Below are 15368 nucleotides of genomic sequence, written 5' to 3'. Positions count from 1 at the left end.
TACGATGAAACCAAGATTATTTTTATTTTTGTGTTTGAGGGTATGTATAGAGTTTATCACTAGTGTCCCTGCAGTGAGCCAAATGAATGAGTTTATTGTGTAATAATGTGTAATAATGCTGAATTTCATTCAGCGCACCCCGCTGTTGTTGATTAATGGTTAAAGAAGTGTTGTTTGAGAGTTACATCAGAGGCTGACCGCAGGCCTGGAGTGTGTTGATGTGGTCATGTGCTCGCCCTGGACCCCGGGGCCTGTGTGTCCCCAGATCCCCCGCAGACGGCCCTGCCTGACCCTGACCAGTTTAAAGCTCTGTTTCAGACCTCTGGAGGAGCCTCAGAGGACAGAAATGTAACGTGTGTGTGTGTGTGTGCAGTGGAGGTGTACAGCTGCAGCGCGGGCGACAGTGACTGCTCTCAGTGTTGGGGCCGGCAGACGCAGAGCCACAAGTGTGTGTGGTGTGATAACAGCTGTCAGCAGCAGGAGCAGTGCCACGCCATCACCACACGCTGCCCCGACCCACACATACAGAAGGTACCGGACACACACACACACACACACAGAGAGAGAGAGAGAGACACACACACACCCACGGGCACACACTCACTCACAGCAGTGCTCAGATATAGAGCAGAGGTTCAGACTGAAGACCCAGCACACAGCCTGCTCTTACTGTGCACGCTTCAGAAGATCTTATTCTAGAGAAAAAAACACATTTGATTTAATCACAGTCATTTGCAGCAACTCTCCTGTCATCTAGGTGTTAATGCTAGCTGACAGCCGTAATAACTAGTTAACACACGTATCAGAGCTCAGAGAAGATGAGGTCAAAGAGAAGCGCTTCTGCAGCGTTAGAAAGATTCAAAACTACAAGCTTTACGTGTTTGACGGTAGTTGTGCTGAAGAAAAGTTATCTAAACCACAGGAGTGCTGTGAGAGCGCTGTGTGTGTGTGTGTGTGTGTGTGTGTGTGCGGGGACTTAAACCTGAATACACACAGACTCATGGGGACTTCTGCCACGGTGGGGAACAAAACACGCGTGTGTGCATATGTCTCTGTGCATCTGTGTGTGTGTGTGTGTGTGTTCTAGCATCTCCTCACACGTCTGCAGTGTAATACGTCCAGGATCAGTGTGTGTGTGTGTGTGTGTTTGTGTGTGTGTGTCTCGGGGTGTAAATGAAGGGAGCAGCAGGTAAAGTGATGTGAAGCGGGACGAGTGTTAATGATGCTCTCGGGGATGTTTACAGGCCGTCAGAGCGCCGTCTTTTCATCTCACACATGCTTCCTCACTCATCCTGCTCCGACGACTCTCACTCTTTTTTTTAACAGTACTGTTTGTGTGATGAAAAGTTTCAGTTTCACCACCCAGAATTCCCTCTTCTCTGATAATATGATGAAACTTGTGGTCAAACAACACTTGTTTCTTGTTGACGACATCTAGTCAGGATAAGACAAGCGTAATGAACACGCATGCCAACTTATTCTACTGACCCTAAACCCACCCTAACAGTTATTAGACATGAAGCTGCAAATTCATGACAATCAGTTGACATGGAGTTACAAAATTATATTTATTATTATATTACATTTATTATTATACTTGGTAGAATGTCTAAAGTGGACTATTAGAATAAGGTGTAGCCTGTAACTGTTACTAGTAACTTCCCAGCCCCAGTGATCTGAACGTCACTCCTAGCTCTTAAATGCTGTCTTGGAGACGTAATTATTCAGGTCTGGTAATGGTGGTGCACTTTAGAAACACATGTGAGCACGTTCATGTGTGTGTGTGTTTAAGGTGTACAGATTGTTTATGAGTGCAGTTGTTTAGTCTGAAGTCTGGATGACTTACCCAAACCATAATGAAGATATAAACATGTTAGGTTTATGATAACTGTTCTGCCAGGATGTCAAAATAAACGGCAGGCTGATCCTCCCCTCGCTCCTGCAGCGTCTCGCTCTCTTCTGTGAGAGTGCTGAGCTGTGGAGACTCAGTGTGTGTGTGTGTGTGTGTGCAGGTCGAGCCTCTGTCAGGGCCGCTGACCGGCGGGACGCTGCTGACCGTGCGGGGCAGGAACCTCGGGCACAGCGCCGCTCAGCTGAACGTGTCCATCGGCCCCGTGACCTGCAAAGTACTGCCGCAACACTACACCGTCTCCGTCAGGTACGGGTCAAACACACACACACACACATATCTATCACAGAGCAGGAGCAGGAGCTTCAAAACACACCTAACCAGCGTATGCTGGATTGTCCGACAGCGCTGTTCTTCACTTTTTACACTGGACACTGTTTATTTCACAAAAGTACATAAAAATGATTCATTTAGCATTGGACTGTAATGTAGGCAGAAACCATGTTTATCTTTGTCGCAGGTGAGCTATATTTAGTGTCATCTGGATTGTGTTGTAATTGTATTCATGGGTTTTGCGGGCGTCACACAGCTAATTATCCAGGCTTCTCCAAACCACAGATGAGTCTGTGGCTCGCGATCCAGCAGATTGTGTGTGTGTCTACAGGTTGGTTTGTGAGACTGGTGCGTGGTGGGAACAGACGAGCGATGGTGTGACGGTGAGCGTGGCCGGGAACGCTGTGGGCGTTTCAAAGGATATCTTCTCCTTCGTGGTACGTGCAAGCCTTTTGTTCTCAGTTGATTTCCATCTCACACCCTCAGAGTGATTATCCTCTCCTGCATTCGCTCTTTCGTTTTCCTCCTGATTTATTTTCCCATCACACCCTCTCATGAGGGATATTAGAGACGTTGCTGACAGATCTCCAGACTTGCACGAGCGCTGGTGACATGATGGCCGTCTGACTGCTGCTCGAGTGGAAGGTCTTTGGCTTTATTTTGTCTGAAGGAGTTTGTCTCTCTCTCTTTTTACACGTCATTGAGAGATACGGTGGCACGTGTGGTTTGTTTTCTAAATAGATGTGAAGGAACAGAGTGAAACGCTGAGTTTTCAGACTGATTGTCGGTAGTGGTGCTTTGTTCAGCCAATAGAGACTAGTTCTGACTTCATATTTCAGCTTCACTTTATTTAAGTTAGTATGTAGGTGCAAAGTATTGTCGAGAGAACGTGACCCATATTTCCTAATAATAGATTTATGTTTGGCATTGTTGTTATGGTTACGTTTCCCCAGGAAATCATAGAGATTGCATTGCAGTTCCTCCAGTCTATGAGTCAGGGCAAGTCTTGGCCAGAGTAAAACTGGCAAAAAAAGAGCGGTACTCCACAACGTGACTCAATGCTGATTGGACTATATATCCAGAGGCACACTAAACAGTGTAGAACAGTGACAGAATGTGGATTGGTTTTGGAAGGACTGTGGTGGTGCGTCGCCCGGATGAAGAAACCTGCCACCACCCAAAGCTCTCCAACACGCTAAAGACATGGATCTGGAAAACAGGATCATGGCATAGAGGAGAGGCAGGAAGAGCTCCTTCCTCAAACCTTTCTCCGCTTCAGTCGCTGAGTTCAGGAAACATCTGGCTCAACAACACACTTATGCTTTAATATGCTCCTCTTGACCCTCTGCTAGCCTCCACCCCCACAGGATGTGATGTCATGTGCGTGTGCTGTAGATGTTTCACTCATGCCACATTACTTCTCAATGACATGCTAGTTTAAACTAACCTTCCAGAACCGTTTATGGTTCTTGACGTGATCAAAGCCGCTGCTCTCTGACTTTATCAACACAGCTCTTGCTGCTTAAAACATACAGGATTCAGTAGTAAAGCCTTCCTGAAGGAAAATCCAGCTCAAGCCGGCTGGACGTGGAACGTGAGAGTGGGTTTTTAGCTGGTCTGTGCTGGTTTAGCTGCTTGGCTGGTAGATCTTCAGCCTGTCACAACAGCTGTATTTTGGAAAATAGTAGCTGATTTGTTGCTGGTCTTCCAGCTCTTTCCAGAATGACGCTCAGTCAGATCTCAGACCGGACTGAACCGTAGTTTGTTTTCAACACTTTAAAGTAGGGGTGCACAATATTATTGGAATTGATCAGAATCATTTAGCCTTTAGCGACCCGGACCTATGTCCAGCACGGATGGATCTCTTACTGCTGCTGCAAAAAAACTCTTCATATTTTAAGAATAAAATAAACCATATTTCATTATCTTAGAAACGGGTTAAATTTGGCAGATGATTTTGCCATCACTGCCATCATCAGAGCACTTCCTTCTGGCTCATATTCACGATCATCCAGTGTCAAAGGCCAATGGCATTTATATTTAATTGCGTGTAGTAATTTCTCTGTAGTAAAGCCATTCAAACCAGTTCAGTTTTTGCTGATGATGTTCATTTGTTTTATGCCTGCGGTAATTATACATGATACATCATTAGTGTGTGTCAGACAATGCCACCTTGAGGAAAAGGTTTTTCATGTAAGGGTTAAAGAGATTTTTTCTCTGTCCTCCATATCCCAGGAGCCCAGTCTTCTGGAGTTCACCCCGCAGCAGGGTCCCCTCGCCGGAGGAACCAGACTCACCATCCGCGGCCAGTTCCTGAACGCTGGATCCACAGTCAACGTCAAGATCAACCACACTCAGAGCTGCACCATCTTCATGTGAGCGCGTGTTCGTGTTTTACCGATGTATCGCACACATCTGGGGCTCATCACGTCTGTTGTGTGCCGCAGGCTGTCCAGTGAGGTCATCAAGTGTGTGATGCCTCCAGCTGAACTGAGCTCTGTGGCTGAGAACGTGTCGGTGTGTGTGGTGTATGACGACCGGCCGTGCCTCAACGCTTCCCCCAGCTTCACCTTCACCTACCAGAAGAACCCTACTATCAGCCACATCTCACCCAACAAAAGCTTCCTCAGGTACTCAACATACTCAACCAGCTGGAAAACACAGCATGTGCTGCTCAGGTGTGTTTTGAAGCTTGACAGCTGGTTTGAGTTGGTCCTAAGCTACTAGCTCCTGCTAAGAACCGGCTCAAACATGCTTCAAAACACTCCTAACCAACATATGCTGTTTTCTTTTTTTAACGGGATCATAACAAGTGAACACACACACAGGACGGCAGTAGTCAGGTGCTGCTGTTTCTAAACATTTATACCATGGTCTGTCTGAATACTGGATTCTGATTGGCCAGCAGGCATGCAGTAAAAAGGTTTAATGCACAGGTAGATCCAAGTGAGTTTACTTTGATAGTTACTTCACACACACACAAACAACTGTCATCTCTCTCTTGAGCGAATGATAATTAATATAAAAAATGAATGTTAAAATTAATTCAAATAAAAAAATGTATATGTATCATTATTAGTTCATCTCTGAGTCTAATTAGAAGAGAGGCTGATAGAGCTAATGAGCTGTACCTGCAGAAAATAACTTCCAGTTTTAACCTTCAGGTCAAATATTGTACTATGAACTTAGAAACAGGTCAATCAGTGCTGGGGAATGACCATGGTATAAGCGGGATAATGCACGGCCAGCTGTGCGATCAATCAAACGATCGTAATGTGCTTCACGTCGGGTGGTTCTTGGCCTCCACGTCTTGTATTAAAATCGTTTAATGCACAGTTCTCGTTCATTAACCCTTACGTACTGCTAGTCTGCACCCTGCACAGAGGCCAGGTGATGTAATTGTGCTGTGATGGTGTTGCAGCGGTGGGCGCAGTATCTCCGTCAGCGGGTACGGCTTCGATCTGGTGCAGTCCGTCAGGATGGAGGTGTCTGGAGTCGGACAGACGGTCAGAAACAATGCTTTGTTTATTGCATAGAGATCAAGTGCTGGTGTGTGTGATGTTCTTTCATACCAGTGTCATTTCCACAGAGCTGCTCTTGTGTGTCGTCTACTCTGATCATCTGCCAGTCTCCTGCCGCCAATCAATCCCAGCAGGCCACAGCTCACTTCTACCTCAATGAAGTGCTGTACAGAGGAGAGGACGCGTCTCCAGCAGGACAAGGGCCGGACGAGGACGAGGAGCCTCACGTCGATGCCTTTCACTTTGAATACGTGGAGGATCCACAGTTCTATACGGCCAACAAAGAAAAACTCATCAAACATCATCCTGGAGAGCCTCTCATCCTCATCATCAATGTGAGTGTGTGTGTGTTTGTGTGTGTGTGTGTGTCTGTGTGTGAGTGTGTGTGTGTGTGTGTGTGTGTGTGTGTGTGTGCGGCATCTCAAAGGAATAATTCAAACAAAAATGGAAATACACACTCCTTCACACTCCAGCTGGTTTGTTTATTGGAACAGATTTGGAGAAATCCCATCAGTGTCTCAGTAATGGATGTGAATGGGTGCCGTCAGATCGAGTGTCCAAACAGCTGCTAAAAACATCAGAATAATCCACAGCGCTCCAGTCCATCAGTTAACATCTGGAGAAGACTAAAAATAAAACTGACCCAGATGTTTTTAAGGTACATAATCCATAATAATTCTTCCTCCAGTGAAAAAAGGGTTTTGGTCTGAATCAAGAAAGGAATCTGCCCAGATCAGAACAGCTCTAAACATATATGTGGTGTGCACTTTTTCACTGAAGAAAGAATTATGGACTATGGACTTAAAAACATCTTAATGCTGGATCAGTTCGATCTTATGTCTTCTCCAGATGTTAACTGATGGACTGGTCACTCATGGTTTGGACACTCGTTCTGACGGCACCCATTCACTGCAGAGCATCCATTGCTGAGACAGTGATGCAGAAACACATTTCTCTAGATTTGATGAAGAAACAAACTCACCCTAACCTCAGATGGCCTGCATCTATTTCCAGCAAATGTTTATTTTTCAACTATTTTTTAAGGCACAGTTTATTCACTGCTGTGTTCCAGAAGGTAGTTTATCGTCCTTGTTCACTAAACTTTGTCTGTGAACCAGTAATAGACTCTTAGTAGCATTGTTGGTTCCCAACTAAAGTTTAGTGAACAAATCCATGCTAGGCGGATGATGAATGTTGATTATAAATATACTATGAGAATAATAGCAACAGTCCACATTTATCCCATGGGCTGCCATGACAAGAGTAGTTGGCCATTTCTTTAAAAACACACACACACACACACACACACAGATGTGTAAGTGTTGGGGAAGTCCAGATCTGTGTGGCGGGATGTTTTGAGTTTCTGAGGGTCAGACAGGAAGTCCCTAACAGGCGCAGAAGAGCTGGGGAGTTTTATTTTCATTCTCTCCTAAAGAATTAGGAAGGAAGGAAGGAAGGATGAAGACGTGAAGACAGTGTCTCTGTGTTGTATGTGGCTAATTATCACAGGACGTTTAGTTCATGTTAAAAACATATTTATACGCTGTGTCCTAAACAGCCGTGAGGAGCAACAGGACGTTCTGTCACATGGTTGTTATTTCCACTGTGAAATACTGTCCTCCGTCACACACACTATCTGTATATTTAACATCATGAAGCGTAACATGCTAAGTATGTGTGCTTCTCTGTCAGAAAGGGCCGAGCGAGCTGGATCTGACGCTGCAGGAATACTCTGTGACGATTGGTTCAGATCTCTGTGACATCACCTTCCACAACGAGCAGTTGTTCCACTGCACCATCAACAGATCCCTGAGCGCCAGCACCGGAGAGCTGCCCGTCACCGTGAGTTCTCACACACACACACACACACACACACACACACACACACACACACTCTGACACACACACACACACACACACACACACACACACACACACACACACTGATACACACACACACACACACACACTCTGACACACACACTGATACACACACACTCTGACACACACACTGATACACACACACACACTATGATACACACACACACACACACACACACACTGATGCACACACACACTGATACACACACACACACACACACACACACATGATACACACACACACACACACACTGACACACACACACACACACACACACACACACACATACACACACACACACACACACACACACACACACACACACTGATACACACACACACACACACACACTCTGATACACACACACACACACACTCTGACACACACACACACACACACACACACACACACACACATATGACACACACACACACACACACACACACACACACACACACACACTGATGCACACACTCTGTTACACACACACACACACTTATACACACACACACACTCTGATACACACACACACACACTCTGTTACACACACATTGATACACACACACACTGATACACACACATGCACACATTCACACTCTTTCAGTTTTTAGCAGAAAATACAGCCACAAAATCAAGTTTTAGAGAGTTTTTTATACATTTTAAACAAAGCCCAAGATCTGCACAGTACTATACGAAACATTATAAATGACAAAAAACATAATCATACAGAGAAATATGAATGACATTTCATAGCTTGTGCTTTATGAAAAATGTTTAAATGAACTCAGTGATATTTACACTCATGATAACTCATATGTATAGAGTACTGCAGAACAACAGATTTGTTTTTGTCCATTTATTGAAAGCAAGATATCTACTTTTGTGCTCTAGAACAACCGTTTTGGTGAACTATCACTTTAATACGGTCAAATTTCAATATTAAATATAGGCAGCATTTGTTTATGAGCGTGAGTGTTCACGTTACTGATGCTGCAGGGATTGTGAGTCTCCTTCCACAGAAGCCATGAGCTCTGAATGTCTGTGTTTGTGCCTCACACCCTCATCACCCGTATCACTAATCACGCTGCCACGCTCTGGAATGTGCTGGACCAGACACAAAACAAGCGTTAATCAAGCCCTCGTATCAGCAGTGAAATCCCCGCTCTTTGTTTGGTCTGACTCTATATTTAACACACTGCCGTGACGCAGCTAATGGAGCAGAGAGAGCACTGAACGTCTGAAGAAACCTACGTCAACAAACATCTGAGTCTTGAGGCCCAGTCAAGCATTCAGAGCGCTGCTTCATGGGAACGGGGCATGGCTGTGTGTGCTGTGTTTATAAACCCGTGGACTACCAGTTTGATTAACAAGGCTAATGGTCAGTGACTGCGCACCGCAGGATCAGGAAGTGAACATGCAAATCTTTTCCATCCACTTCTGAATAAATCAGATCATCACAAGTCACAAAAGACTGTCTTTTCAAATGATCCTGCTTTTATTTCAAAACCGTTTTCTTACGCAAGACCTTTTCTTAAATACATGTCATCTGGAGGGGAGCATATGTTTATATATCTTTCAGCATTCGTGGTGACTTCTAAAACACAACAAACTTCTTTTTCGTTCTTCGTTTGAGGGCAACATAGTGACTTAATGATGTTGCTCTCTTCCCTGACCTCAGCTGAATGAGTAACAAACTGGGAAGAAAAAATTCTGCTTCAAAGAAGGTGGAGTTTCAGAACACCTCCTCAGACCAATGGAGACCAAAGGTGTTCAGGAGCTAAAACTGACTGATTTTAGTTGTCATCTGCAGACGCCTTGGAGGATTGTTTTTAGCCACAGCGGTTTCATGATGCATGATGAGCGTCATCTGAGGACCTGAAGACCATGAGCATCTCACAAAGATGTTCAGCCTTGCAGATGCTAGATGTTCTCTCAGCTGAATCCTTTCAAAATGTTGTGCCTTTCCAGCCCTTTGTTGTTCTGTGCCAAATTTAGACCAGTAGCAGGCAACAAACTTGGCTCATGTGATTTGAAAGTGTTTTATTTTTCATTTCATTGCAACATTTGTGGAATTCAAGATAGAGAATAGAAGAGAATGTGTGTCTGACATCATGTGTGTGTGTTTGAGGAGCTCCTTGAGATGTGTGAGATGTTGTGTGTTGCAGGTGCGTGTGGGTCATTTCCAGAAGGTGATAGCGATGGTGCAGATGGGTGGAGGCAGCGAGCTGGCCATCGTGGTCTCCATCGTGGTGTGCTGTGTGCTGCTGCTGCTCTGCACCGTGGGTACGTCTCTCACACATCATCTGACAGAGAGAGAGTTTCAGATCACTACTAACTCGGACGCTGGTGATCTACTGATCTACTGATCTCTCTGACTGTTTGGAAGCTGTTGTGTGTGTGCTTCCAGCATGAGTAAGATCTGTGTGTGTGTGTGTGTGTGTGTGTTCAGCACTGGTGGTGTACTGCACTAAGAGCCGCAGGGCAGAGAGGTATTGGCAGAAGACTCTATTACAGATGGAGGAGATGGAGTCACAGATCCGCGAGGAGATACGCAAAGGTATAACTCACGCAAACACACACCCTCTACAGTGATGGACTGTCAGTTTTATTAGCTGTAACCCCAGCGGAGCAGCAAATGTCTCTCACACACTCTTAAAGATCATGTGATATGTGTGTGTTTATGTTCCTGTGTGAGTCTGACAGCAGGAAATGATCACACACTCAGAGTGTGTCATAAATCACTGTTATTACACTCATCTGTCCTAGCCACCCTGTTTTGTTTTGAGTTGTGTAGACAAGATCTGGATAGATAGTTGATCAGTCTCTGTCTGCACACCTTCACATGTTGCTGCTCCATATGGCTCTCTTTCTTCTAACATAACATAATAATCAATATATCTGTATATATAATATCTGTGCTGCTATGAAATAGCTTTCATTCAGATTGGCTTTGCATTTCAGCTAAACATTTTTTAGTATCTGGGAATGAAACCAGTGGTACACAATAACACAAAAATAACTGACCTGTCCTCCACAGTGCCTCATTCACACACACACACATATTTAGAGCCAGCACAATCACTTAAGTGACAAGAAAATACTTAAAGGGGTCATGTAATACTAGATGCACTTTTACAAGTTGTCTGAACTGAAATGTGTGTAGACATCCACCCTATAATGATAAAAATCCAGCCAGTGTTTTTTTGAATCTCCTTAAATGTTTGGAGCTGTGTGATGTCACATGATCAGAGGCCCCTCCCACGACTGTTGATTGACAGCAGCGTTTCACACAGACTAGACGGGTGTCTTACCTCAGACCCGCTCCGAGCCAGCCGTCATCAGTCCATGACTCCTAAGCGATTGACGGGTTTTGTCGTTGAATCTGAGCGGCTGAAGAAGCGGAGGATTATCATTACGTTTCTGAAGAAAATGCACCCTTGATTTACCTAAATGTGTTTATATTCACACAAACTATTCATGATCCAGCCTCACCTGCAGAAGCAGTCAGTATAATGTCTTTTAATGAATCTTTGCAAATCGCCTTTCCTTATAATGTGCCAATTAGCAAGTTTCACTATGAATGTAACATCTAGGAGTACGGACTAAATAAACATCCTATGAGAGCGCCTCAGAAAGGAGGGGCGGGGTCAGCAGAGCTCGTAAAGATTTAAAGGGGAAGTGTTTCGGAAAAAAGTGTTTTTTTACGGGGTATATCATTTTTTACACTACCATTGAGAAATTTTAAACAAACTATACCACAAACTTTTCATTAAGACCCTAGAGAATCAAATCAGCTTGTGGAAAATTGGCATTATATGACCCCTTTAAAGGTGCCGTAAAAAATGGAATAACAGGTAAATCAAACCAATAAAACAGACTGTGACATCACGGCCCCAACATGAGCATAACGTGTACCCGCCCATGTTCTAGGCCAGCCGAATCATCAGAAGTTCTGCAGGTATTGTGAAGGAACAAGCAAATGGTAGATCGTGGAAACAAAGGTCGTGTTCCACACAGGTTGGTGTCTGTATTCAGAAAGGCCAAAAAAAAACTGTTCTAATAAAATAATGCGAGCCACTAATGGACAGTGTTAGCTTATTAGCAGTAGCCTGTTAAATTACAGTACATTACAGTAGATTGTAAAATGTGTGGGAAGTGCACTCCATGGTACAAACAGTGTGTGTGTGATTGTGAATCTCGAAGTGAAAGTGAACGTTTGAAAGCAGTTTCAGTGCCCAGCATATTAATAGCTCCCTGAGGGCCGCATTTTATTTACAGTATAATTAGCAGACGATATAACTGTGAGAGAAAGTATTGGGATATATATTTTCCTCCTTGTGTTATTATTCCAGCTACTGAAATAAGCCCACTGTATAACAGCCAATCAGAGCAGAGCTCAACATTATTATTCATGACCCTTCGAAATAAGCCAATAGCAGATCATTATCAGAGAACAGTGTAAAATATTGTATCAGTGCATTCTATGGCACATTTAAGAACTTTATGATCAGGTTTTTGTCCTTTATGGAGTTTGACCTTTATGTTTATGTTCAGAGGAAAGTTTGCACTTTTATATAGACAGTTTGTTCATTTCTTGATATGATATTCTGCCCTGTGAAGACTTTAATCAGAACATCTGTACGGTAGTGAAGCGTGATCAGTTAAAGCAGCTGAAGTGTGTGATTGTTCTTGTAGTCGGGGGTGTCTGCTGGTGAATGTGACTCACAGGAGCTCAGCTTTCTGGATTGCAACATCTCACAAGCTCATCACCATCTCTCTCTCTCTCTCGCTGCGTCTCTTTTCCTCTTGTTTTATTCTTGGTTTCCTTGGTAATCAAATCCCTGAATATACACAAACATCCTGTGTTGAAACAATAAGAGGATGTCTCACTTCCTGTTATCCCAGCAGGACTGTCCCCTCAGCCCTGATCTGACATCAGCTCCGCTCGGGTCCTGAAGACTGGAGATCAACGAGCAGCGCTGCTCTCAGATCAGTGGAAACCTGAGTCACACACACACACACACACACACAGAAACAGCACTAGTTCCAGAATCAGTCTGGGCCTTTTCAGCACTAACCACTGCTTCACATAGACTGTAGTGTGTGTGTGTTCTAGTGTATATGGTTTACGTGGTTCATGAGTATGCAATTATACAAATGTGTATAATGACATGGTTATTACAACATAAACATGGTTTATGAGGTTTACACTTCCTGTGTCCACGTAAACCAAAAAGCAGAAAAAAAAACAAAACAAACACTGTTGTTTGAAATTCAACACATTCCTGTAGTTTAGCGTGGGGAGAAGACTAGGTGTAGGGTTACAGTAAGACGACAGAAAATGCAGTTTGTGTGTGTGTGTGTGTGTGTGTGTGTGTGTGTGTGTGCACGTTTGTCCAAAACCATTTAAAAAGCAGCTGCTTCATATTAACACTATAAATCGTGGTATTATTGTCACAGTGAATAAGAGTTGGAGCTGAAACTCTTGAACAGTGTGAGGAGGCCCATATCCTCATTCAGAATGCAAAGGAAATGTTTTTGTGTTGGGGTTGATGTTAGTGATTTGGTGTGCTGTGTGCTGACAGCCGTGTGTGTGTGTGTGTGTGTGTGTGTGTCAGGTTTCATGGAGCTGCAGACTGATATGACGGATCTGACCAAGGAGCTGAGCCGGACACAGGGAATCCCCTTCCTGGAGTACAAGCAGTTCGTCACTCGCACCTTCTTCCCTAAGGTCTGCTCAGCACACACACACACACACCTGGGCTGATACACACACAGCAGCTCGAGACGTGAATTAAAGCGAAATGATGGAAAACAAGGGATTCTCGGGAAACACTGAACTTGCTCACGTGTGAGACGAGCTCAGATATATGCTCAGTGATGTCTGATCTCAAGAGACTGTGTGAGCTGTACTTAGTAACACACTTTGGCCCTAAAAGTATTTGGACACATAAGTCACATTCAATATTGTGCATCATATATCAAACCAAATGGTGTTTGCACAAACACAAATTTTCAAGCAAAACATCATTTATAAAGCATGCGTATGCACAGATTAGATTTTAGAGTGTGTTTTTATGCATAAATCCATGCTCGTATTTTATAAAAACAGTCTCTGAAGTGGAAAAGTGCTCAGTGTCAGGGTGTGAGCAGATGTACACCCTTTTCATTGTCGGAGTGTAGGCTTGTCAAAATGTAATCTGTTCTAAATTATGATGACTGGGGATGTTTTATATGTTAATCATATTTATTAGGAGTCATTTAGAAAGCATCCGCTGAAACAATCATTTGCGATTTAAAGGTTCATGCGTTCATTTTTTAAATCGCGATGAGAAATGATCGAATGTAGGATGGGTTCTGCACAACATTTTATAAACTGATGTTTCTCAGACTTGCTTTAACTGTCCAGAAGTAGACATTTTGTCCATCAGCACCTAGTTGTACAAATGATTCTTCAGCCAGGGCAGATACAGGACTCTCCTCGTCCGCTGTTCTTGTTCTCTCGGTGAAAACCACAAATGTTGCAATTTTCCAGTCTCAGTGTCTGCACAATACTGGGCACAGAGACAAGAAACTCCTGAATACTCCCTCCAGCGCACTGACACAATAGACTGTGTTTAGGGGAATTCTGTGTGTGTTTGCTGCTAATAGACTTTTACTGTGACCTCAAACACACCACAGAACGCAGCTCTTTTAAAGCATTTAGGAACATGAAGATGTGAACGAATGTGTGTGTGTGTTTGTGCAGATGTGCTCTGACTACGAGAGGCGTCTGGTTCAGCCCATGTATGAGAACGATCCCCTGGGCCCGAGAGCTCTGTCTGAGACCCATCCTCTGCTCCAGGACTGGCAGGTGAGACACTCTAGCATCTCTGAGCGTGTGTGTTTGCAGTGAAGTACACGTTCAGCAGAGTCATCTCAACTATAGCTCTGTTATTGCACAATACACCAGTTGTTTCCTGTCAGCAGCTTTCTTTTATTTTTTCGATTTTAGCAGAGACTTGCTGAGATTATTTCAGTGGGTCGCTATGAGTAATGTTTGAAGAACTGTAGCACACTTGGAAAGTTATTGCTGTGATTCCCCTGTGCACTTGTGAAACTGCTGTATTGTGCAACAGGGTGTTGTGTAAGATAAAATTGGACTGTCTAAAATCAATTGTGCTGAATTGCATGAACTCAGGCCAAACATTATTCTTGAAAGAACGTGTGTTAGTGTGTTAACATGACCCACTGCATACGGTTTGGAAATCAGTGTCTCTTCTCTCTGTATAAGTCGTCGAACAGTGTGCGGCCCAACCTGGACGAGGGAATCACACTGTTCTCCACTCTTCTCAACAACAAACACTTCCTGGTCACCTTTGTTCATGCGCTGGAGCAGCAGAAAGACTTCGCTGTAAGAGACAGGTGAGTGCAGACGAGCACAAACGAAACAATGAGAGAACTTATACTGCAACATCAAGAGAGTCGTGGTGATTCAGGGATCTGTTCCATCATAACTGAAGCAGGACTTGACCTGACCTGGATTTGTGAGAGTAGTGACAAACAGACCTGATCCACAAAACCAGTCATAAGAATCATTTTGAGATAATTATTGAGATAATCTGAATGCAGAAAAAGCAAGCTTTTCATTGATGTATGGTTTGAGATACAGAACATATCCGGAATCTAAATATTAAGAGATTCATCTTTAAGGTTGTCCTATTGAAGTTCTTAGCAATGCATATTACTAATCAGAAATGAGGTTTTGATATTTTTACAGTAGGAAATGTACAAAATCTTTTGT

The 15368-nt window shown here is 43.8% G+C and overlaps 1 protein-coding gene across 1 annotated transcript in view; it reads left to right on the top strand.

Moving 5' to 3' along the window:
* The window catches only part of plxnd1 (plexin D1), a 38322-nt gene that overhangs the window by 16070 nt on the left and 6884 nt on the right, over positions 1-15368 (top strand). The window contains 13 exon segments of the mRNA XM_043233273.1: positions 374-531; positions 2013-2158; positions 2514-2619; positions 4418-4557; positions 4630-4812; positions 5604-5688; positions 5772-6038; positions 7396-7545; positions 9751-9868; positions 10035-10142; positions 13204-13316; positions 14334-14438; positions 14859-14989. Of these exon segments, the coding sequence (XP_043089208.1) occupies positions 374-531; positions 2013-2158; positions 2514-2619; positions 4418-4557; positions 4630-4812; positions 5604-5688; positions 5772-6038; positions 7396-7545; positions 9751-9868; positions 10035-10142; positions 13204-13316; positions 14334-14438; positions 14859-14989 (1810 nt within the window).

This window comes from Puntigrus tetrazona, unplaced genomic scaffold, assembly GCF_018831695.1.
Source record: "Puntigrus tetrazona isolate hp1 unplaced genomic scaffold, ASM1883169v1 S000000776, whole genome shotgun sequence".
Classification (NCBI taxonomy): domain Eukaryota; kingdom Metazoa; phylum Chordata; class Actinopteri; order Cypriniformes; family Cyprinidae; genus Puntigrus; species Puntigrus tetrazona.
This window is presented reverse-complemented; position numbering and strand designations above follow the sequence as displayed.